Raw genomic sequence first — 25,159 nt, 5'->3', positions numbered from 1 at the left:
GGTCGCTCGGGGAAAAGGCTCCTTTGAGTTGAGCTTTTCCTCTGGAAAAGCAAAAACTTGGGAAGTGTTTTGCAATCTGTTGTCTCAGCCTCTGGTTTTGCAAGCCCTGAGCTGTGCCAGTGCCCAGCCCTGGGACTGTTCTGCAAGGCACAAACACATCCCAGAGTTTTTAACTCCCAGTTTCCCCTGGAACCTGCAGGACAAACGAGGACAAAGTGAGCTCCCAAAGGAGCTGCCCCTGGACTGCCCTTCCCAGGCAATCCGAAGGGAAAATTGCAAACTGAGGCAGTGAACAGCAGCAAACCCCACTTTTGCCCAGGTCAAAGCAGCAGAAAGTGCCACAAAAGCCAGGACTGCAGCTCCTCACCAGTTCCCAGCTCAGGGTCACGGGGGGGTGGCACAGTCTGGCTGCTCGGGGGGTCCCTCTGTCCATTCCTTGGATTTCTGGCTGCACCAGCCCTCAGGAGAAAGGAATTTAAAAAAGCAGAAAGTGGGAAAACGTGAGCTCCCCCCTCATTGCCCACCCTTCCCCTTCTCCTGATGAAAATCCAGCCCAACTTTGCCTGCAGGATGATTTTTAGGAGTGAAAAAACCAGGGGCAATTCAGTCCCACTTCCCAGAACATCCAACCCAACCCCAAAGCTGGTGGGGTTTCTCTTTGCTCTTCTCCAAAGCAGCATTTTAGTGACAAAGCCCAGCCCTTTAAGTCACTGAATCCTGCAAAGCTGCCCCAAACCACCCCCTTTGGTTTGCCAGCCCGGGCAGGGAGGAGGGAACACGTTCCTGAGCACATTCCTTGGCGGTGCCCAAGGTGTGCAAGGATGCAAATTTGGGAATGAAGAAGCCACAGCAAATCCCAGCCTGGAATTCCCTGCCTTTCCTAGCACCCATTTTCCTTTCCTTGCTGGAATATGTCCCTTAGGAGAGACCACACTGCACAATCCCAGCTTTCAGGGGGGTCCCAGAGGACCAGGAGGAGCTGCTGCCATCGTGTCACATCGGGCCAGACTGGGAAGAGGCTTGGACAGTTTAATCTTCTGCCACAGAAAAGAAGTTCATAATTCTCAGAAGGAAAAAAAAAAACAAACAACAAAACCCAAGTTATATCATGACCATGGACTGAAGAATAGAAAACAAACTGTCCCAGATGTTAGAATTCTGAATAGCAGCCTAATACTGTAAATTTATTGAGAAGAAAATCATTTTGCAAAACTGGAATACAATTGATTTACCAAGATTTTTTTTGTTTGTTTGTTTTGTTTTGTTTTTTTTTTAAGCATTTAAAAATCATTTAATAACAGGCCTGACCATAAAATAGTGGCACAACAGAAATGCAGGTTGCAAATGTGATGTGGAATGCACAGAACCCCCAGGGTGGACCAGGCACAGGAAACACAACAGTTTAAATCAGCAGTGGAAATTCAAAACTCACTCTCATAATTGGCTTTTTCTTCTAGAAGGTAAGAGGGGTGGGTATAAATATTATAGAGAAAACGTTTAAAAAGCATTGTTTCATTATTCTTTTCCTTTCAGAAATGCTGGGAGGGGTTTCAGCTCAGTCAAAAATGAGTTGGTTGGGCCAAAACTGCCCTTCCTGGTTCCTGAAGTTTCCTATGTCATGGAAAACCCAACGTGAGTGGCAGAAAATGGTGAAAACCCATCAACTGAGGAGCTGTTTCTCAGCAGAGGATTCGGTGTCTCAAACCCAGTCCCTGGGGAGGAATTCCACCATCCCTGCTCTCCTGGAGAACAATCCCCTCAGGCACAGCCCCGAGGTTGTCCCTCCCCCTCTGCCCAAGAGGATCTCTGGGTGTGGAGTCGGGTGGGACTGGATGGAAAAGCAGCACAAAGAGGGGGAATTTCAAGGAAAAGGGGATTTACAGTACAGTGCTTGGGCCTGAGGGAGCAGCCCCTGGACTGCAGGGATGAGCTCCCTGGATGGCAGAAATGGCAGGGATGAGCTACACTTGGGTCTGGCTGGGGAGGAACCCAGAGCTGGGGAGCAGCAGCTGCCCCCTGGGCCTGGCACCCTTCCCACTCCTGTCCTCCCAGGGTTATCAAACAGGGATCCAGTTCCCAACCCTAAAACTCAACATTTGCCAAAAACGTGCCTTTGACCCTCAGGGACCGTCCTGGTTTTCCTGCAGGTGAGGAGGGGAGGGAGGATGGAGGGAGGATGGGAGGGAGGATGGGAGGGAGGATGGGAGGGAGGATGGGAGGGAGGATGGAGGGAGGATGGGAGGGAGGATGGAGGGAGGATGGAGGGAGGATGGGATGGAGGATGGAGGGAGGATGGGAGGGAGGATGGGAGGGAGGATGGAGGGAGGATGGAGGGAGGATGGAGGGAGGATGGGAGGGAGGATGGAGGGAGGATGGAGGGAGGATGGAGGGAGGATGGGATGGAGGATGGAGGGAGGATGGGAGGGAGGATGGGAGGGAGGATGGGAGGGAGGATGGAGGGAGGATGGAGGGAGGATGGGAGGGAGGATGGAGGGAGGATGGGAGGGAGGATGGGAGGGAGGATGGAGGGAGGATGGGAGGGAGGATGGGATGGAGCTTGGGTGCAGCACCATCCTCTCACCCCAACTCCTGCTCTCCCTCTCCCCCCACCCCGGCAGGAACAGGGCTGTGATCCCACCTCGCTCCCCTCTCCTGGCACTCCAGGAATTCCACAAGCCCCTTGTCTGCAGAGCAGCATTTGATGTGATCCCCAGCTTGACTCAGCCCATGGAAAGCCCCTGACTCCGGCTCTGGCTCACCTGAGGGACTCCATCTCCTCCCTGCTGCCACATCCCTCACTTTGGTGACTTCCTATTCCCAAATTAACAGGTCCCTCCGTGCCAGGATCCCCCTTCCCAACCCACCTCACACACCTCACTCCAACCCAGCTAAAGCAAACCTGTGGAGCAGGAATGTTGTATCCCAACATCCTCATCCCAGCAGCTTGAGGGAAAACAAGGTTAAAAAAACCCCAACAACAACAACGACAGAAAAAAAAAAAAAGCCCTGTTAAAATAAATTACGTAAAGTTCTGAAATCAAACATCATTTTTCGAGGCAACTTTTCCAGAGACCTCTTGGTTTCCTTTCTTCTCTGAAGCACCTTTAAGTCGTGTGGTTGTAAGAATAACTTTAACTATAGAAGCTATAAGCATCTTTTTTTTTTTTTAAGAATCACATTTTTCGATGATTATAAAAATTTATCTATTATACAACATAGGTCCAGCTACACTGAAAAAATTACACCGCTTATTGAAATACAATTTTCGTTTTTAGAAACAGACTACTAAATAGGTCTATACAAAAAACTCTAAAATAATTTCTGTAGTAAAATAAAGAGTGTGTTAGGAGAGCTACACAAAACAAGGAGGGTTTGTTTTTTTTTTGCCTTTCTTTATAATGCTCCAATATACCGTGATACCAGAAGCTGAAAGGAATCCGTTACATACACAGTGATACAATTAATGCTCTGTATTAATCTCACAGCCTTTCCGATTAGTACAAAGAAAACCAGGCCTGTCTCCTCTTTGAGGAGAAGTCCGGGATATAAAAGCAAGCATACCTCATCAGCTGATATGAAATTATAAAATCCCACGAGTCTCAGTGTCTGAAATTCATAAAAGTCACCGGGAGGAGGAGGGGGGGGGGAAAAGAAACCACGACCCAAGGGGGGGTTTTTTCCTCGGTCCTGTCGGTCCCCGGGTTTGAAATCGGGGTGTTCTGTTTGTCCTTGTTGAGTGATTCCGGGGAACAGGGGGAGCCAAGGCAGACCCCCCGTGCCCCCCGTGCCGCCGGGGCCGTCAGTGGTGCTGGGCCGGGCTGTTCTTCTCGGCCAGGTGCCGCAGGAAGGGCTCCTCGCCCTGCCCGCGGTGGTTCAGGGGCTCGCTCTTGAACAGGGCCGGGGGGGGAGGCAGGTGGGGCACGGGGGGCACGGGCAGGTGGTGGGGGTGGTGGGCGTGGGGGTGCAGGTGGAGGTGCGAGTAGGGGTGCGGGACGGGCCGGGGGGGAGCGGCGCCCACGGGGCTCAGGGGCACGGGCGGGGCGGGGGCCGAGGGGGGCCCGGGCACGGCGGGCACGGCGGGGGAGGAGGAGGAGGAGGAGGAGAGCAGGATGGGCACGGCGGCGGGCACGGTGACGGGGCTGGTGACGCGGAAACACTTCTCCTTGTGCGCCTTGAGCATGTTGGAGAAGCGGAAGCGCTGCCCGCACACGTCGCACGGGTACGGCTTCTCCCCCGTGTGCGTCCGCCGGTGCCGCTTCATGTTGGGCCGGCTGGTGAAGCTCTTCCCGCAGATCTCGCAGATGAAGGGCTTCTCTCCTGCCCCACACACACACACGTGGGTCAGCCACGGCCTGGGCACCCCCCAGAGCCACTGCACACCCTCCAAAATCACTGCACACACCCCCAAAATCACTGCACACCCCCAGAGCCACTGCACACCCCCAAAATCACTGCACACCCCCAGAGCCACTGCACACCCCCAAAATCACTGCACACCCAGTCACTGCACACCCAGTCACTGCACACCCTGTCACTGCACACCCTGCACACCTCCAGAGTCACTGCACACACTGGACCCCCCTGAAAATCACTGCACACCCCCAAAATCACTGCACACCCCCCTGAAAATCACTGCACACCCCCAAAATCACTGCACACCCCGCCTGGGCACCCCCAAAATCACTGCACACCCACCTTGAACACCCCCAGAATCACTGCACACCCAGCCTGGACAGCCCCAAAATCACTGCACACCCCCAAAATCACTGCACACCCCACAAACTGACTGAACGGGGAATTTCTCAGATTGTGGGAATTCCTCAGACTTTGGGAATTCCCCCCTCACTTCTGCAAATGAAGGGGCTCCACAGAAGCCTCAGACTTTGGGAATTCCTCAGACTTTGGGAATTCCTCAGACTGTGGGAATTCCTCCCTCGCCTTGGGATTTTGATGCCTGAAACAATCCTTTGTAAGGGCATTGGCAAGGGGCTCCTTCAGGCCAAAATCCCAGGTCTGACCTCTCCCTTTCCTCACAGTGAGTCCCAGCCCTATAGATTTCACCTTTAAGGGGGTGCATTAACCTCTCCTGTCTGATTTTCCAGTCGGATAACCCCAAATCCCAAGGGAGGGAAGTGTTCTGCCAAGGTACTTGTGGTTTCTCCTTCGACAAGCTCTTACCAGTGTGTGTTTTCATGTGCTCATCAAAGTACTGCTTCATGTTGAAGTCTTTGCCACACCACTGGCACATGAACTGCTTGTGCCCAATGTGGATGCTCATGTGGGAGCGCAGCTGGTACTTGTACTGGAACCTCTCATCACAGTTCTGCAAGAGAAAGAACAGCAGCAGTGGGATCCAGGCACAGGAGACACTGCAGGGGACTGTGGGGAGGAGTGAAGGACACCTGGGCCAGGACACACAAACTGCAGAATTCGAATTATTTAGTGGGAATTTCCTGAGCAGGATTTGGGCTGTGCTGAAGGTCTGCTGGCACAGGAGCTCTGGAAGGGTCAGAACGTTCAGCTGGCACTGCAGTCCTGGCAGAGACTGGGTTATTCCAGCACTGCTGGTGGCTCCAGGCATCCCAGGGAGGGTTTGCAGCCACTAGAGGACTCTGCTCCACACCAAACAGCACAGCTCCACACGGGCCTTTCCCAGCTGCTTTTTATTGGTATGAGGTGATTTATTTCCCTACAAGTCTTATCCCCGAGCTGTTCTACCACCATTCCTACTCCATGTCCCCTGTGGGAACAGGAAGGGCTCTGCATCCCCTCTGTCCCCGTCCTTTGACCCCCCCAAACACCCCCAGCAGTGACTGAGGCGTTCCCTGCTCCACACACACCACTGCAAGTCTGTCCCACGCCATCCCCTGCCCGAGGCAGGCAGGAAATCCCAACCCCAAACTCCTGGGAGTGTGGCAGGGAGATCCTCTGCCCCATCCCACCACACACACACTGATTAATGAACCCAAACTCAGAGCAGTGGCTCAGATCTGCAGGAGGAACTGTTTGGAGCACAATCATTTATCCCACACGTGAAAATCAAGCAGTAATTTGATTATTTCCACTGTGGCCACTTCTATCTGTTCCAGGTTACTGGGTAAGACAGGGAGGATTCCTGGAGTTTGAATTAGGCTTTGCTATGAAGGGAAAACTGGGATTCAAATCCTGCCCCAGTGTGATTAAAAACACAGCCAACCACACCCAGCTCTGGGTCACCCCCAGGTGCTCCCACCGTGCTCCCCACGGGGAGAAGAACTTCCCCAAAACTTTCATGAACCTGCCCCTCATTTCTAGGTGAACTCAGCCCCCCTGGCACTGCCCCTGGCACTGCCAAGCCCTGCTCTCTGCACCCTGAGCAGGAGCTCTCTCACCTCACAGCGGAAGGGTTTCTCCCCCGAGTGCTGCAGGGAATGGACCTTGAGGGACATGCTGCGCTTGAAGGACTTTCCACAGGTTTCACATGTAAATGGCATGTCCTTGGTGTGTGCTGCAACACAACAGGCCGTGAGAGGGGGCAGGGGAACACAAACCTTTCCATTCTGAGCAGGAAGGGGATCCCAGCTGGCAGCTCCCAGACACTCTGTGCAAACATTCCCATCCTCCTGCTGCCCAGCCCCACAGGTCTGATCTCTGTGCTGAGCACAAAGCTCAGACAACTCAGTTTGTCTTGTTTTCAGGGAATCACAGAATGGTTTGGGGTGGAAGGACCTGAAAACTCATCCAGTTCCACCCCCTGTGCCACGGGCAGGGACACCTTCCACCAGCCCAGGCTGCTCCAAGTTCCAGCCTGGCCTTGGACACTCCCAGGGATCCAGGGGCAGCCCCAGCTTCTCTGGGAAATCCATCCCAGCCCCTCCCCACCCTCACAGGGAGGGATTCCTTCCCAATATCCCATCTCACCCTGCCCTCTGGCAGTGGGAAGCCACTCCCTGTGTCCTGTCCCTCCATCCCTTGTCCCCAGTCCCTCTCCAGCTCTCCTGGAGCCCCTTTGGGACTGGAAGGGGCTATCAGGTCCCCCTGGAGATTCTCTCCTCCAGGTGATCACCCCCAGCTCTCCCAGCCTTATTATTTTTCTTTTGCCTTATTATTTTTCTTTCCAGAACGAGCCAAGACCCACAAGGAGACCCCCCAGGACCCCCTGGAGGCTCCACCACCAACTCACCAACCATGTGTTTCCGCACGTGGGCCATGGTGTAGAACTTCTTCTCACAGATCTCACAGGAGAACTTCTTCTCTGCATATCCATGGACAATCTTGATGTGTTCATGGAGGGACCAGAGCTTCTTGAAGGATTTGTTACAGGAAACACACTGGGGTGGGACAGAGAAGGAAGTGGGAATTAGGGGGGTTCGGCGATTCCAGCCGGTGCAGTTAAGCCACAAAACAAAGCCCAGAACAAGTCAAAATGCTGCCTCAGACTGCACATTCCTTGGGTTAACACCTGAAACAACTACTCTAAGAAAAGCCAGATCAAGCAGGAGGAGAGAGGATGTCAAAACAAGCACTTTGGTGCCACCTGAAGAGAACTTAGAATTCCAAAACTCAACACAGGAGCTAAACCAGAGACAACTTCACAGGCACTGATGCTGCTGGTGAGGGGAGAATCCAAACCCTTGGTGTGGGGAGAATCCAAACCCTTGGTGAGGGGAGAATCCAAACCCTTGGTGTGGGGAGAATCCAAACCCTTGGTGAGGGGAGAATCCAAACCCTTGGTGAGGGGAGAATCCAAACCCTTGGTGTGGGGAGAATCCAAACCCTTGGTGTGAGGGGAGAATCCAAACCCTTGGTGTGAGGAGAATCCAAACCCTTGGTGAGGGTAGAATCCAAACCCTTGGTGAGGGTAGAATCCAAACCCTTGGTGAGGGTAGAATCCAAACCCTTGGTGTGAGGAGAATCCAACAGAGGTGGAAGAGACCAATCCCACCAAGTTGCCTTGAATCCATGTGCACATCCAGCCCTTTGGAAGCAGCACTGTGACCCCACCCAAATCCCAGGTTTAATTAGCCAAAACTCTCTGATCCTTCTGGTTCTCCAGGGAAAGCAGCTCCCATGCTGCAGCTCTGGACGTGGATTCTGGGACTCAGAGAGCAAAGCAAGGTGTCCCCTCCATCCCTTGTGTTCTGGTTCTTCATTTGTTGAAGGTCTCAGCAGCTCTGCAGGTCCCAGAAGTGACAACAGGCAAGAAATGTGTGAGTTCCTTCCCCCAGCTCCCGGGAAATGTCCATGAAATCAGTGACAGGCAGGACACTCATGGACTTTCAAACACCTCTTTCTTTTCCCAAGTTAGTTCTTCCTAAAGACTTGACCAAGAGATCCTTGTAGAATTTTAAACATTCCAGAATATCTGTAAAACTTGCTGGCAGACACGTGAGGAAACCAAGACATGTCCATCTCTGGAGTGAGGAGGAAGGAATTGTGGCTCATTTCTGGTGGTTGTTGGGGTTTCTGGGGCATCCCCATTTTCTGCCTCTCAATCACCCCCTTCCCTCCCAGTGAGAAGGGCTGGGTGCTGTTCAATCAGCAAATATTGATGAATTCTGCCAGGCTGGGGTGGTTCTTCTCTGCATAGACAAGTTCTGCTGCTCCCACAGCGTTTGGATCTCTGCAGGCTTGGGAATTCTGGTCCATTCCCTGAGGAAACACCTCCAAAACACCTCCCTGGAGGCACGTGGGGAACAAACTGCAGCCCTTGAGGGGAAAAAACCCACCCTAAAGAGCAAAGCAGTGATGTGAAATGATCATAAACACTGTGATATAAAGTTAAGCCAGGCCTTGAAGAGGTCAGACTACAACTTAATTAGATTAGAACACCAATACTGAGAGTGAGTACACAGAGTTTCAGGAACTGCTGATCTGGAAAGGAGGAAAATCAGAAATCACCTGGAAAAACAGACATATCCCATCACTTGGATGAAAAATAGAGAGGAGCCCACTGTGTTTTATCAGTTCAATTACCACTCATACATTAAACCATCCCTTTTCCTACACAAAGCTCCATATCCCCCTTGACATATCCAACCCTGAAGCACAATTTTTGCCAGGTGGAATAAAAACACATTAGCAGGAAGCTGTAAAACACATTCCAAGGGTCAGCACAGAGGAATAACTGCTGGATGTACGCTCAGATATTGAGAATTTGAAGATGACTTGCAGTGCTTCTGGCACTGGAAATATCTGGGGGAGCTTCTGGATATAAAACATAATTTGGACAATTTTATTTCTTTTCCTACCCACTTTTTGGACATAGGAATTTATCCCCTCAGAAGCACACACTTCCTTATTCTATACCATGTGTTTAAACTATTCATGAATTCCTGTTCAAAGTGAAAAGGTTTAATGCTGTGAAAGAGCCACCTGGATGCTGGGACATTCCTTAAATTTACATTTCAATGTTCTCTGCTGCACTGAACTTTTGAAGTATTTCTTTCAAAAGCTGCAAGGACACACTGAAATGTTTCTGTATTTTATTAACTAAGCTCAAGACTCATTATCTTATTTTATAGTCCTTCCTTCAGTCTTCCTCCTATGAGTTGAAACACAAGGAAAAACAGCACAGAGTTACCCAGAGCTGCACGTCAGGCTTAGGACAGAGAAACTGCAATGAATTATTTCATGTCTCCCACACAGTGGGGACTGAATTCCAACTCAGTTCAGCGTTTAAACAAGAAAACAAACAAACAAAAAGCCATTAAATCACCCTGGTGAAACCCTGGCTGGGCAGACAGGAAACCTGCTGCCCCACAAACCCCAAACCCTTCAGCTGCCCCGAGCTGCTCAGCAATGGGGTCACTGCCCAGGGAGGGGGTTTAACGAGGCAGGAAAGGCAGGGCTGAGCTGCCACATAAACCAGCTCCATGAGAACAGAGCTGCCCACGAGCAAAGCCCAAACCACACGTGAATCACAAACTCTGGAGCTCCTTCCACGACCTCGAGCTTGCAAAGGGTTCTGTTCCAGCACAGCCTCCCACTGCTGGGGACAGAGCAGAGCTGCACAGCTGCTGGTGAGAAAGGGCAGAGGTTTCTGTGTCATCAGGGGGATTTACTGGGCTTTTGGCACTGGGAAAAGGGCAGGTTCATGGTCTAGGCACTGAATTCATGACACTTTTACCCCCATCTGGGAGCACTTACTGTAAATCTGGATCATCATCCCAGCAGGATTTTTAAACTCCGCTTTAACCCAAGTTCAAATCCTGACTCCACTGGTGTCTTTCTCACCTGCTTGCCTCTCTGGGATTGCCCAAATTTCTGATTCCAGTACCAGCCAAGTCCTGCAGTGAGACCTCCCCTGGAACCACTCTGTGCCCATCTGGACACCGAACACCAGCGAGAGCTGCCGGGCTCAGCACCGAGGGAGGAGGGCTCCTCCCGTCCAAGAGCTTCACTGCAAACTGTTCTCAGCCCAGTCTGACACTGTCAGAGTGGCTCTGTGTGCTCCCCAACTCGTAGTTTACTACCAGAGTAACTGCCAGAGCAGCTGGACACTCCTCTCCCAGCAATCCTGGAAGGCACCGAAGTGTCGCTGCGCAGAGACAAGGCCTCGGTCAGAACCTGGGCTCTGCAAAAGATTTCCCCCTCTGAAGTGTCCACCACTGTATCCAGGGCACGACAGAAGGTGTGGAAATCTGGCAAGCAGGTGAGCAAACCTACCTGGATATTTTTTTCACAGTCAGTTTGCTGGTGAAGGGACAGCTCACTTTCTAGCACAAATTTCTTCCCACATTTGTCGCAGATCTGCATTCGCCTGTGAGTGACGTTCATGTGCTTCTCCAGGTACCAGCGTGTGTTAAACACCCTGGGGCACTTCTCACAGGTTAAAGTCTCCTTCTCTTCACACTTTGATTTCTGCACAGGTGCCTTGGGCTCCTTTGCAGTTTTCTTCTTACGCTTGGGGGGCTCCACACTCTTTCTACGACCCCTTGTAGTTCTGGGTGGTGGGGAGGTGGTGGCTGCTGCAGCAGAGGCAGCTCTCCTCGTTCTCCTTTGTGCAACACTAACTTTTTCCACTCTTTTCTCTTTTTTCTTCTGCCTCTCATTTTCCTCATAATCATTACTGTCTTCAGTGGCCTCTTCCCCACTGTCACCCTCCTCTTCCTCACTGCTGGTCTTAAGAACAGCAGTCTCTTTGGACTGGGAGGGGACACCCTTCTCCCCTTTTGATACATTTAAGGTTTGGTTGTTAAGGTTTACCTCTACTATAATCTGCTCCCTTTTGTAAGTCACTTCATCTTCCTCCTCCTCTTCCTCCTCAGAGTCGTCAGAGTTTTCTCTGTCTTCTTTCACAGCCCGGACCTCTCCTACCGCTCTGTTCTCCCTGAAATAAGGCTGCTCCTCTCTCTCGTGGAGGTGGGGTTTGCTCATTTTGCTGTCCACCAGCACCGAGTAGGGGCTCCCTGACTCCCTCTTGTACACCTTGGTGGACAGGTCGAGCTCCTGGCTGGCCCCGTGGTAGAAGGTGGGTGGCACTTGCCCGCGGCGACCGTCCTCCTGTGCCATCCCCGCCACGGGCGCCGGGCAGTTCTCAACCAGCTGCTGGCAGGAATTGGCCGTTTGACTCATTTGGGGGGCCCTGGTTCATGGAGCACCTTCAATCCCAGAGAAACCAAGGCAGCAGCAGCAGCTTGAGGTGGGGGGGGGTCCTCCAGCCCGGCGCCTGGTCCATGGACACGGGGCGACACACGGGGCTGAGGGGAGGGCACGGGATTCCAGGGTTATGGCAAGAGCAGGGCTGGGATTGTTCTTCTGGGGAAAGGTGCCAACGAACCCTTGAACATTTTATCTAGAAGAGACAACAGAGAGAACAAAGTCAATTAAAAGAACAGCAAACCACCTCAAATTAGTAAAATCGCAGCAAATTCCTCTGGGTTTGTCCAGCTGGAGGGAAGCACAGGGCTGGTCAGCTCTGGGCTGCTGGGGGTGTCTCAAGGAAAACCACAGGGAGTTACAAACACCCTCTGGGGGGTAGGAGATTCCTAAGGTATGGAAATCAAGGCAATGAATATTCCCCATCCACCAAAGATCAGCTCCAGGGACGCAGAGCTGTGTCTCTCCTGGACTTTGGGGAGCACTGATGGCCCCAAAACTGCTCTGCCCCCACACCCCTACCCAAAATTCCCTCTGCCTCTCCTGTACCTCCCAAAGGGAGCCCATCCTCATCCAGGGGATGTTTCACATAGACCCACACTAATGGAGACGTGGATGAAGAATTCCAAGGGAGGCATTTCCGACCTGCAGCCCCAAACCAGCCTGAGAACACCCCAGTTCCACCTCACACATCCCTCCCACAGCCCCTCAACTACTCCTTTGTCTCATCATCCCTTCCCCCCAGCTATTTAATCCTCAAAGCAGAAGCCAAACAATGTCACATTTGCCCATCCACATTTCCCTCGCAGTCATTCCAAGCTGGAATTTGACCAGGACACTGCTACTTCCTCTTGCAAAAAATAAATAAATAAATAAAAAGCCACGTGATCCCTCCTGAATACAAGTAATCAATCCTTCCCATCTCTCTTTCAGCAGGACAGTCAACATTTGGGTAGCACAGGGTTGCAGCAGCAAGCCAGGATTTTTGGAATGGGAAACACTCTGGAAGCCCCGAGCAAAGGGGACTCCTGGAGCTACATCTGGGACCAGAGAGGGCAGGAAAGGAGAATTCAGGACTGAGACATCCCAGGATGAGAGGGCAGAGAAGGACCCAACAGAATGGATGGACTGAGCAGTTAAATGGGAAGAGAACTGGGATCTCCACTCTTGGAATGTGAGAATTCCCTGGAGGGAACTGCTCCCACCAGCAGTTTCTCCCCCTCTGAAGTGAGTTTAATTAACAGGAGAGGAACCCACCAATGCCTGAATCCTAAAGACTGAAGAGCCCTCTCGTGTTGGGGAAGTGCCACCCTGGGGACAGGCCAGGCCACTGATGAGTCTGATCATCAGTTTAATTAAAACAGATCCCTGAACGCTTCTCCAGGATTTCCATCGGCTCCAAGAGGGCCTCCAAGGTGCCTGGCACTGCCCTGCAGACTCAGCACCACCACAGCAGGGTCCATTCCTGCTGCTCTGCCTTCCCAGCTCCAAAGGAAATCAGGAAGGAGAGCACCAAGCCCTGGCTGGGCCAGGAAATCCCTGGGGATGGGCTGTGAGCACTGGCTTGGGGTCACAACCCACATCCAGTTGGAAAAGCCAGTACATTATAGCATAAACTGGTTGGGACTGCAGCCAAAATTAACATCCCTACACCCAGGAAGGCCCTTGGAAAGCCCTGGGAAGGATGGAACCCAGTTTGGCTTCTCCTTTCCCTCAGTTCAGTGAATATTCAGAAGCTCAGAAAAACCCCTGTGTCAGGTATAAAACCATCCCTGACTATTTCCAAGGCGACATCAAGCATCTCCAGCAGGAGGGAACCAGGAAGGCCACTGGGATGTTGCTGCTGGAGAGCCAGGAAAGCACAAAACTGGTCAGGAAAAGGAAGGTTCACCTTCCCCCCCTCCCCTTTTACTGAACATCCAAACACTGGTGCCATCACTGAGGGGACCTTCTGCCCAACAAACCCCTTCACACCCCCACGGAGCCACTTCAAACAAGCACAACAAAAGGGGGGTTACTCTGAGTTATCAAGAGTCAGTTGGTGTTAAAACCACCTCGCTCTGCAGCCTCAGCAACCCGATTTCACTCTGAACCCACCCCTGGCACCCCCAGCTTTGGAACAACGTCACTGAGCAGCCAAAGAGCTGCCCAAGGTCCCCTCGGACCTTCATCACCAGCAAACTGCTGATTTCAGAGCCCCAAACACGCCCAGAGAACGTTTGCATTTCCCCCTCTAAGTTTTCTAACCCCAAACACACCGAAGCAGCATCGGGGTGGTTTGAGCTTCGTCCCCCTTGAAAGGTGAGTTCACTTTTATCAAAAGAACCCCAAGCTTTTCACAGAATGAGTTGCAGATCCGGGCTCTGATTAAGAAGTAAAGAGGAAACGGGGGTTTCAAAGCAGTTTTTGAAGATGCTTATCAGGACACAGAGCAAAGCCACGAGGTGCCTGCACCAGGGCAACCAGAGATCAGGCAAGGTTTGCAAGTCTGCAAACATTAAAAAGCTCAAACCCAGAAAAGAAAAGGGCAACTGGCAGCCCAAGGTGTGGGTGGAGGAAGCAACCCCTCACCCCCCCACCGGGGCTTTCACTGCTTCGGAAGCAAACCCACATTCCTGCCCCTTCTCCACTAAAACAGAGAGATTTGGGATCCCGGGGCTCAGGGGGTGCTGTCACTGACCTGCCCCGGGTTTGCCCCCAGAGGGACCAGCCTGGCACCTCTTGCTGGTGCAGGGAATGGGATCTGGCTCCTGGCAGGGACCCAGCAGCAGCAAACATGCTGGCAGGGACAACAGGGCTGCTGCCAGCTCCGTGCCAAGGGAAGGCAGCACAGCCTGCACCCCAAACTTCCTGGATCCTGAACCTCCTGGGATCCCAAATAGCTGGAGCCCATCCAGGAAGGCAGCACAGCCTGCACCCCAAACTTCCCTGGATCCCAAACCTCCTGGGATCCCAAACAGCCAGAGCCCATCCAGGAAGGCAGCACAGCCTGCACCCCAAAATTCCTGGATCCCGAACCTCCTGGGATCCCAAACAGCCCAGGGCCCATCCAGGAAGGCAGCACAGCCTGCACCCCAAACTTCCTGGATCCTGAACCTCCTGGGATCCCAAACAGCCAGAGCCCAGCCAGGAAGGCAGCACAGCCTGCACCCCAAACTTCCCTGGATCCCAAACCTCCTGGGATCCCAAACAGCCCAGGGCCCATCCAGGAAGGCAGCACAGCCTGCACCCCAAACTTCCCTGGATCCTGAACCTCCTGGGATCCCAAACAGCCCAGAGCCCATCCAGGATTTCCACGTTCCCTTTACGACACAGGACCTGTCACTTCCCCCAGTCAATCCCCAAAACTTCATTTTCTCAGCAAATCTCAGCTTAGCAGCAGCTTTTCAATGGCTGCAATCAAGAGGCACTGCAAGGAGGGAACAGGTTTATTTAGGGATAAATCAATATGGATCTCATGCTCATCAGGGATGATGACCCCTGCTCACAGACCCAGGGCCAGGAGAAAGTCTGAGCACCCTGAAAACTGATTTTTTTTTTTAATAGAAAACAAGACTTTTCTCAAAACACAGCTCAGAAAAAAAAAAACAACCAACCAACCAAACAATTCTACCCGTGTTACAATTAAAGGCAAAGCCATTTTGCATCCTCGTTAACGACCTGAGGCTTTGAAGGGGGTTGGAAGCACCGATCCAGCGGCTCCAGTAAGTCCTGGGGCAACCAGATTTGCAGCCAGTGGTGGAACAACCACAGAGCATAAATAAATAATCTGCATTAGTTAAGATAATGCACCGATTTCAAACCAGCTGAGTGGCTGCTGAAGGAGTCAGGCACTGGTTGGAGCTTGGGGGATTCATTAAAACTGCTCCAACATTCCACCAGACAAACAGAATTCCAATATTCCACCAAACCTGGGACAGGCTTTAACCTGGTTCCCACCCAAATTTCTAACCCAAACTGGAGCTTCTCTGCTTCCTCTTAACTCATTTCTAGCACAGGTAAAACCCCATGTGAACTCAACCCTTAATAAACACCCAGTGTCATTTTAAGTTAAACACTTTCATACTGAATAAATCACATTATTTGGCTCCAGGAGAATCAGAACCATGATACAACTGGCACGTGTTTATTTCTGAAGGGTGGCAAAAACCCGCAAGATTCAGGTAAATATAAATATATTCATATATAAATATATATATTTATAAATACATATATATATTTACAAATACATATATATATTTATATATATTTATTGCTTCATGTGCAAAAACCCCTGAAATCTGCTCTGAGGCGGGTCAGGTTTCTCTGCAGACACATCCCACTGCTCCTGCATTCCTGGGGAAGTGCTCAAGCTGCCCGTGCCCATGGAAATGCAAACTGAAGAGCCTGAGTGCTGCTAACGACCTGTTCCCAAACACCCACCCATTCCCAAACACCCACCCATTCCCAAACACCCACCCATTCCCAAACACCCACCCATTCCCAGACACCCACCCATTCCCAAACACCCACCCATTCCCAAACACCCACCTGTTCCCAAACACCCACCTGTTCCCAAACACCCACCCATTCCCAAACTCCTGACACCAGTTCGTGTCCTGGGGTAATTAAAGCCACACATTCGGGCACCTCTGTCTCAGGATTAGTCTGGGGACAACCAAACAAACCCAGCACGCACGTCCCAAAATGCAGCACGTCCCAAATCCAGCACATCCCAAAGTCCAGCACATCCCAAAATGCAGCACGTCCCAAAATGCAGCACGTCCCAAATCCAGCACATCCCAAATCCAGCACATCCCAAAGTCCAGCACATCCCAAAATGCAGCACGTCCCAAAATGCAGCACGTCCCAAAATGCAGCACGTCCCAAATCCAGCACATCCCAAAATGCAGGATGTCCCAAAATGCAGCAGATCCCAAAATCCAGCACATCCCAAAATGCAGCACATCCCAAAATGCAGCACATCCCAAAATCCAGCACATCCCAAAATGCAGCACGTCCCAAAATGCAGCACGTCCCAAAATGCAGCACGTCCCAAAATGCAGCACGTCCCAAAATGCAGCACGTCCCAAAATGTAGCACGTCCCAAAATCCAGCACATCCCAAATCCAGCACATCCCAAAATGCAGCACATCCCAAAATGCAGCCAGGCCGGCAGGGACCCCAGAGTGGGGCGGGGGAGCCCGGGCAGGGCCCCAGGAGCCTGGGGAAGGGATAAATCCTGTCCCACTCTGGGATTCCAGCGCTGGGCTGGCCCAGGACAGCCCGGAGGGGCAGCATCCCACCAGCCCGTCCCTATCCCAGGGGTTTTGGGACCATTCCTGGAATCAGCAGCGATGGGATTTTGCTGACTCAGCAGTTCCCCTGGCTGGACTTGGCCACTTGCCTGTGACTGTTGAACAGGCTGGTGGAAAACGAGGCAGAACCTATTCCCAGTTCCAGAAGAACCCTTCTGTACCACCCTGCCACTGACACAAACCAACCCCATCCCAAACCTTCAGGCCTTTTCCGTCTCTCCAGCCGAGTTATCCCGGCTGGATCCAGAAACCCGGGCTGGGACACAAAGGCTGTCAAACCAGGGATTGCCAGCGCCGGGAATCTGGACTGTGTTCAAGCATTATCTCCCCAGAAAACAGCTCCAGAGGTTGCCATTTCGGAATTCCACAGCATTGTAATCCCTCAGCTTTTGCAGAGCCGAAGGGTTTCCACTGCCTGGGAAGGAATTCTGGATCCAACAGCCACAAACCTCAACATTCTTCTCCAAGTAGGCAAAACCACCTCGAAACAAGTTCTAATGCACCAGGATCCACACTCAGACTAAACCCACACCCTCCCTGCTGCCTCCAATAATCAAAATGAGGCACCTGAGAGCGAATTAGGAACTTCCTTACATTCAGGCCTCTCGCTGTGTCTCATTTCCCACCCCACAGCAGCACCTCTGCCATTCACCTTTTACTTTGATTACTTTTCTGCCACTGTTTGACGACTTGGAGACACAAATGAAGCCAAGACAAGCTTTATATGACCACAGGAACAGGTATCTGACCCTTGCCACCTGTAAACTCATCAGAAGAGGTGCCAAAACCCCAAACCTCCCACGCTAAAGGCGACTGTGTCACCCACCAGAGCCCAATTCTTTGTTCCAAATCCCTTTGGAGTGCCTGGCTGTCCTCTGGTTCACTGCTAAGATTCCTTTTTGCCTTCAAAACTCTTCATCCCATATCTTCAAAACTGCACTTTTAGGGATTTTAACCCCCCCTTTGTTTTCTCACACCCCAGGGATGACACTTATCGAGCCCCACAATTACTCTGAGCTCCCCAGTGGTGGCTTTAAGTCACTCACAAAGGCACAGGAACACTAAAAGGAAATCTGTCATCAAGGTCTGCTTCCCAAAATTAGCATTTCCCCCTCCCAGAGGGGCCCAGAGGCCCTGGATGTCGATCTGTGCCTCTGAATATGCAGGTGGGAGCTGGGAGGTGTAAACTGGGTGTAAATGGGTCTGTCCCAGGGGAAAGCCCCAGGTACAAATCCCACCTGGACATTTATTCCCGGGAAAGGTGTTCTGCCTCCCTGCTGACAGCACTGACTTGGCAAGAAACAATAAACTTGAACCCCCGGGACGAATCTGCCTCCTGAAGGACACCTTGGAAACCTGCAGGATGGACACAGTGACCAAATTCTGTGGTTTTCACACTGATTTGGTTCAGCTTTTTGCACAGCCTGTGCTCCACACCCCTGCACCTCCCGTGCCCCTGGACCACTTCTGCTTTCCAACAACAAACCGTTTAAAACAATCCCAGCCGGGCTGACAGCACGTTCCACACACACTTGGGAGTCTCTCAGTCAGTTTAAGGGAGTTTCTAAAAACCGTTTGGACTCATTTCCAGTCTACCAGTTTATCTTAAAACCCTGCTGAATGTTTTGGAACGTTGCTGAGAGTGGTATGTAGCAGGGGGAAAAAAAAAAAAAAAAAGAAGATTTAAACAGCAAAATCTTCTTTGGCTTCACCAAAGTGTGAATTCGATCCCTCCAAAATAAAGTTTGTTCTTCTCACATCATTGGAATGTGCTTAGGGGATGAGTTTAAAATCCTCTCCATTTTTCACCCAGAGCTCTTTACACACTAAATAATTTTGATTTTGGAGTTTGTCAAAGCCTCCATAGCAACACAGAGGCTGGAGGCAGCTGCCCTGGGCAGTGGCAGATGCTCCTGTTGGGAGTGACTCACCACTCCTGGAAAATGCTGGGGGAAAGAATGAGCACCAGAGTTCAGCCTTCCCTTCTCCCTCACCTGGGCTTCTCTTCCCACCTCCCCCTTTCCCACAGAAACACCTGCAGAGGTTCAGTTTTATACCCAAAGTGGTGTTTTAGCTGCTGGGTCCCCCAACACCCCTCGGTGCTGACAGTGAGCACCAGAGCTCACCTCTCCCTTCTCCTCCTTACCTGGACCTTTCTCACCATCTCCCCCTTTGAAACCACCCACAAACCCCACCTGCAGAGCTGCAGTTTCACAGCTGACTGTGGTGCTGGAACTGCTGGGTCCCCAAACACTCCTCAGTGCTGATGGAGAATTAGCACCAGGGGCTTTCCTTCCTTTCCTGAGCTGGGCTTCTCTTGGGATCTCCTTCAACCCCCCCCCAAACCCACCTGCAGAGCTGCAGTGTCATAAATCCCATTTGATTTGTTATTTGTTATAAATCCCAGTGGCATTTGAACTGCTGGAGCCCCAAACCCCCCCGTGGGTCACACAGGGATGGTTTGGGGTCCCCACCAACCCTCCCTGTGCCAGCCCCAACCCCAGCTCTCTGTGCCCTGTGCCCTGTGTGCCCAGGCTCCTGTGGGCCCTGCAGACCCTCTGGGCTGGGCATCTCCCCCAGCTCCTGCCTGCCTTTGGGGCACTGCATCTCCTGAGCCACCTCCACCCCCTTTGTTTTGGGTGCACAACGTAAACTTTGGGGAAAACAGCCTGCCTGGCTTCCAAATATTGACATAATTTAGCCCAGCCCGAGGAACACCACACACACACACTTATCAGCCAGCCAGGGGATGATCCCTCAACAAAACTCCTCTCCTGCACACGTCTGACCTCTGAGAGCAGGAGCCACATTCCTGCTCTCCCTGGAGCTGGACATGGGGACACAAAACTCTCTGGCAGGTCCATGAGTGACCAAAACCAACCTGCCCAGGCATGAATCCTCTTCCCACTGATACACTGGGAAAATAGGATTTTACTTAGTTTATTCTTATTTATTTTATTCCCCTTCCTCCCCCCCCTTTAATTCCTTATGGAGCCATGGACACCTTACCCCACTTTGTATTTAAATTTCCTCCTGGGGACAATTATCAGTTAAAGCCAAAGTTACTTGTTTGTTTTAATCTGATCTAAGTGGGTTTGGCAGCCAAAAGGAGGTAAGGCATTCCTTCCCTATTTATATGCCAACACTGGCATTCTTCTGGTGGCAAGGTGAGATGCCTTGGGAAATGGGTCTGCCTGGAAAAGAACCATTCCCTGGGATGAATTTCCAGCCTCTGGATCAGTTCTCTGGACCAGCCCAATGTGCAGCTTCCTCTGACCAGTACAAGGTGTTGCTTCCTGAAATAATCAGTATTTTCAGAATGTCACAGTGACAATACTTTCAGGTGTCACAGTGACTTGAACACCCCCATAAATCCCTCAAAGTGACACAAAGTTCAAACAAGGGAAAGCCAAGCACAGCCAGTGTCACTTCACAGGGGATGTGGAGAATTTACCACGGGGAGAAAGCACCAAAACCACTGAGGAATGTGTGAGCAACACCTCAAATCTGCTAACCTGAGATAGGAAAAGAAAAGGAATTGCTGGAATTAAAAAGCTCCCATCACTGCAGAAAGTTTGTTGGGATGGATGAAAGCAGAAAACCCCCACAAATACAAGCAAGGAGAGCTGCTCCTTTAAAACCTGCGTGGCAGAAAACACCTGCCTTGATCAGAAAACACGAATCCTCCTGGTCAGCAAAGTCCCCAAATGCTCCAGGGACACACAGCTGGCTGCCAGGACACACTCCAGGGACACACAGCTGGCTCCCAGGACACACAGCTGGCTCCCAGGACACACTCCAGGGACACACAGCTGGCTCCCAGGACACACAGCTGGCTCCCAGGACACGGGACACTGGGAGCAATCAGACTCTGAATTAGGAATAATCAGCCTTCTGCCACTAAACCCCCAGCTGTCCCCCTGTGTGAGCTGCCTGCAGACTGGCAGGGCACCTTCCACAGTTCCCTCTCCATCCCAGGAGCCAAAAGGGCTTCAAACAAGCCCGACCTGCAGCAATGGGGCAGCTCAGAGCAGGGTTTCACTGCCTTCCCCAGGAGCAGCAAAGCCCTGCACCTGCAAGGTTCCCCTGGGCTTTAGCTCAGAGGTTTGCAGCTCTCTGTGTGCAGCATTCCCCAGGAAAGGAGGGAATGGGGATCAATGGGCACTTGCCTGGAAGTTTTCAACTCCCTAACTCTCTGCTCGTAGGAAAAAAAAGGAAAGAAAATGTAATTTCTACTTATTCCCACTGGATTTCTGCAGTGGGACCACGAATACTGCTCCTTGGGAGGGGAGGGATGGCCTGGAATCCCTGGAAGTGCTCAAGGTCAGGTTGGATTGGAGCAGCCTGGGATAGTGGAAGGTGTCCCATGGAAAAGCTTTATGGTCCCTTCCAATCCAGGCCGCTCTCCAATCCCACATCCCTCCAAAATTCCAGCTGGAAACCTTCTGCTCACTTGTATTTACATTCACTACCTGGGGCAGGCTGAGCTGGAAAACAAAGCACTGGATTTTGCCTCAGACTGAGCAGGATCCCAGCTCAGCACACCCTCACTGCCTTTCCCACGACACTCCTCAAAACCAAAAACCCCTTCCCACCGACGGGATCCAAGCTCCCCAAGCTCCACACACAGAGGGCAGAGCAGGCCAGCAGAAGGTGCTGGCAGTTGTTTTTGGCAGGGCTGAACAGTCCCTCTGGAGAGCAAACTCCTCATCTGAAACCTCCTGGGGGAAGGGTGTCGGACAGGGCCGGGGAGAGCTCCTCGTGCTCGTGAGTGTGAGCTGCTGGCACCGGGGCTCTGCCAGAGCTTCACTCCCTGGGCAATTGTTTGGCAGGAGGGAGGAGCCACCTAAAAACCAAAAAAAAAATATTAAAAAATCAATCTCCAGTTTGAGATGGCTTGGAAAAATCCAGGTGGTTTGGCAGCTGGAGTTTGGGGGAGGAGGGAATTCCGCTCCCGGCTCCCGAAAGTGAGGGTCCTGCAGAGCACCAGGGTGGGACTGACTGAACTCCTTCCTGGGTTTGAACAGTTGGCAACTCGAAGGAGGAATTCTCTCTTCAGGAAAACGTTCTTTAAAGGCACAAACCCCATCATTTCTACACAAGCAGTGCCTTTGTGTCCCTTTTTATCAGCAGGTTACTCCAGTTCTGCCGCAGTTTGGACGATTCCAGGACAATTTGGATGGTTCCAGGAGTCACAAATCCAAGGTAAGCTGGTCTTGGATTTACAGTGGGAGCAGCTGGAAGTTGGGAATTTGGATGCACAGAAAGGACAGGTTCAAACCACCACATTCCTGTTGGGAAACACTGTCTGCTCATGGGCTGCATTAATATTTAAAGGGCACAATTTCAGGAGAATAAAATGCCCTCTGCATAAAAAAATTGTATTTTTACATTCCAAGATTCTGGCAAAGAGAATAAAAGCAGAATATCCCAGTTTAGAGGGGGGGGGGGAAAAACCCAACTTTTGGAATGATGAGATTCTGAAAAGACAAGCAGCACATATTTAGCAAAATGTAAACTAGAATTGTTTGAAAAGGTAAAATCATCTTTTTTAAAGTTTCTTTCACCTCCCATTTAGAAGCCAAGGGCTGGATCCTGCAGGGAGAGAACTGATCCCAGCTGAAGACACCGAGCTGTTCTGTGCTGGAGGAACTGAACCCAGGGCATGGGCAGAAAATATTTTAATGCAATAATTACCCACGGAATCAGGTGGTCAGAGAACATATCAATCTCCTTAATTGGTTGGTGCTTCCTTCCAATTATCTCTCTCTCTCTTTTTTTTTTGGTGGGGTCAGAAATAACTTTCTTCTGCGATCAGGCACATTTTGTGACACAGAAATAGGTCACTGATGACACGGGAGTTTTGTAACCACCTTAAATATACCTGTGCCTATCTCAGAGATTGGCACATCCCTCCTCCAGCAGGCACTGATGGCATCTTGTTTACTGAAAAGGTCTGTTCCATGCAGCTGGAGGAGCTCAGAGGAGTTTTCCCAAGCCATTCCTGCACGGACACCTCACACTGCAGGTGCTCTGACCCACAAGCAATTCCTTGTACACAGAAAGACTTCCAACCTTTGGATGAAATTGCTCCTCTCAGCCTGAAATTTCCACCTTCCAAGGTTCTGCCAGAGGGAATAAATTCAGAACATCCCAATAGTTTGCACTTATAAAAACCCCCTGACAAACTACTTTTATAATTTATTTTTAGAATTTATAATTTAGCCCCTCTGTGGACTAACCCCTAACCCTTCATCCAGAATTGCTGAAGAATTAACTCTCCAGAAACCATCAGTGAAAGGCTTCCTGCATCACTACTAAACAAGAAACAGTGACACAGTCAATGAAGTCCTTTAAAACAAACTCACAATAGTTTAAAATGCCAAATACAGGTATTTGAAAGGCATTTTTACAAATACACAATATAAGCCACAGATCATTTAGTGGTGGTCCCAAACCTCAATTACTGCAACTACAGATACAAGTCACCACACAGCAGATAAAATTATAAATAAAACCTTAACTCTCTGGCAGCCTATTAAATGCAATTGCTTAGTCAGAAAAATAAAAAGCCTTCATGATTTTGCACTTTTCTTTCAAACACACCCTCCTCTGGCAGAGCCCTCAGAATTTCTGTCCCTCCACTGCACATTTGCACGGCAAGTTTAGATCACAACTTTTATTATCACACCTGAATTTAAGGGGCAGGGAGGGGGCTCTTCATTCATCCAGCACCACCAGACTGCAAGTGCCTGATTAACCTCTACAAAGCAGGGGAGGGGGAAAAATGCACCTTGCACACAGGTAAGAAGAGATAAAGGGGTTTCAAACAGCAGAGTAAAGTAAATTATCAGACACCACAAACACCAGCCCCTTTTAAATTGACATTTTGCGACTCTACAGCCCTTTCAACACCCCCGGAAAAGGCGCGTTGTTCCCACACAGCAGAGACACCGCGAACACAACCCCAAAGGGGAACGATCCCGGATCCAAAGGGGAACGATCCCGGGTCCTGCCCAAAGCAGGGCTCGCACATCCCCTCCGGCCCCTCCCGAGCCCCCGCTGCCACCCCCACAACCCCCCGGGCCGGGCCAGCCCCCGAGAGCGCCCCAAAAACGCACATTCCTCAAAATCGCGCATCCCTCGCACCCCTCGCTCCTTCCACGGCTCTGCCCCAAAGCCACTTCCACGCGCGGGGTGCCAGAACTCAGCTGTGATTAAAGGTACTTATGTAAGGCTGGTAAGCCCAGGGAGATGCCCGGTTCCTCCTCCTCCTCCTCCTCCTCCTCCTCGCCGGTTTCTCTCCCAACAATTCCCGCGCCGGGACACCCCCGAGCTGAACGGGAGGCGGCCCAAAAAATCAACCCCCCCGGGGCGAACGCGCAGCACGGCCCGTCCCGGGAGCGAAGGGAAGGGGGAAACACCCCCAGGGAAAGGGCCGAGGATGAGAGAAGGCACCTGATTCTCCACCCGAACCCGCGGCCGCGCCAGGTGACACGTTTCAGTCCCTTCGCCTCTTCACCGACGGCCCCCGTCCCAAAGAGCCGGCGGGGTGACAGGGCCGGCGGTGCCCCCGGGACCCCCGGGACCCCCGGAGCAGCGGGGGCGGAGGGTCCGGCACGGGGAATCCTTCAGGAACGGGAGCGTGTTCCCTGCCCTGCCCTGCCCTGCCCGGGCAGGTGGCACCGCGCCGGGGTCGGGCAGGGACCCCGCGGCCCTCGGGGCACCGCGCCGGTGCCGGGGCAGCCCCCGAGCCCGGGCAGAGCCTGGACGGGGGGCAGCCCCGATCGGGGGGAGCCCCCGCGCCATCCCCGGCCCTCCTCCCGCACGGGGGTCCCCCCGCGTGTCCCCGCGCCCGGGGGGTGCCCTGCCCGCCCCCCGTCCCCTCCCGGCCGGGCCCCGCCGTCCCTCCGCCGCCCACCCCCAGGCCGGGCCTAGCGCGGCTCGGCCCCGCCGCCAGGCCCGGCCAGGACGGTGGAACGGCCGCGAGCTCTGCCCTGCCCTCCCCGCCCCGCACGCCCCCGGCCCGCACTCACCCAGGCCGGTGCCCCCGGGGCCGCCCCCGCCGCCGTCCATGCCGGGCGGCCGCGGGGAGGGGGCGCGGGCGCGGCGGAGGGCGGAGGGCAGGGCGGCCGGGGGGCCCTCCCTCCCTCGCTCCCTCCCCCGCTCCGCTCCGCTCCCGCTCGGCCCCCGCGCTCCGAGCGGCCGCCTCGGGGGCCGGGGCCCGGCGCTCGGGCCCAGGCGCTGCCGCCGCGGCCCCCGAGCTCCCCCCTCCTCCTCCT

General features: G+C 52.4%; 1 protein-coding gene across 3 annotated transcripts; it reads right to left on the bottom strand.

Annotated features, from left to right (window-relative positions):
• Window positions 1-1,150: 1,150 nt before the first annotated feature.
• Window positions 1,151-25,159, bottom strand: ZNF652 (zinc finger protein 652). Of its 3 annotated transcripts, XR_007907146.1 has the most exons (7): window positions 24,914-25,159; window positions 10,648-11,776; window positions 7,163-7,310; window positions 6,372-6,487; window positions 5,179-5,323; window positions 1,966-4,317; window positions 1,151-1,934 (listed from the first exon to the last, which is right to left on the bottom strand). XR_007907146.1 is itself a non-coding variant. In XM_051803615.1 (6 exons), exons 2-6 carry the CDS (start codon window positions 11,554-11,556, stop codon window positions 3,800-3,802), a joined length of 1,836 nt encoding a protein of 611 aa, XP_051659575.1. In that variant the 5' UTR covers window positions 11,557-11,776; window positions 24,914-25,159; the 3' UTR covers window positions 1,151-3,799. The 3 variants fall into 3 exon arrangements, 2 of the variants coding, with proteins under 2 accessions (XP_051659575.1, XP_051659576.1); XM_051803615.1 differs by having other exon boundaries at window positions 1,151-4,317; XM_051803616.1 differs by lacking the exon at window positions 24,914-25,159 and adding an exon at window positions 13,839-14,377 and having other exon boundaries at window positions 1,151-4,317.

This window comes from Manacus candei, unplaced genomic scaffold (genome assembly GCF_025592945.1).
Source record: "Manacus candei isolate 608988 ecotype Guabito, Panama unplaced genomic scaffold, ASM2559294v1 h1tg000058l, whole genome shotgun sequence".
NCBI classification, from domain to species: Eukaryota; Metazoa; Chordata; class Aves; order Passeriformes; family Pipridae; genus Manacus; species Manacus candei.
The sequence above is the reverse complement of the archived record's forward strand: the minus strand, read 5'-3'. Positions and strand labels throughout refer to the sequence as shown.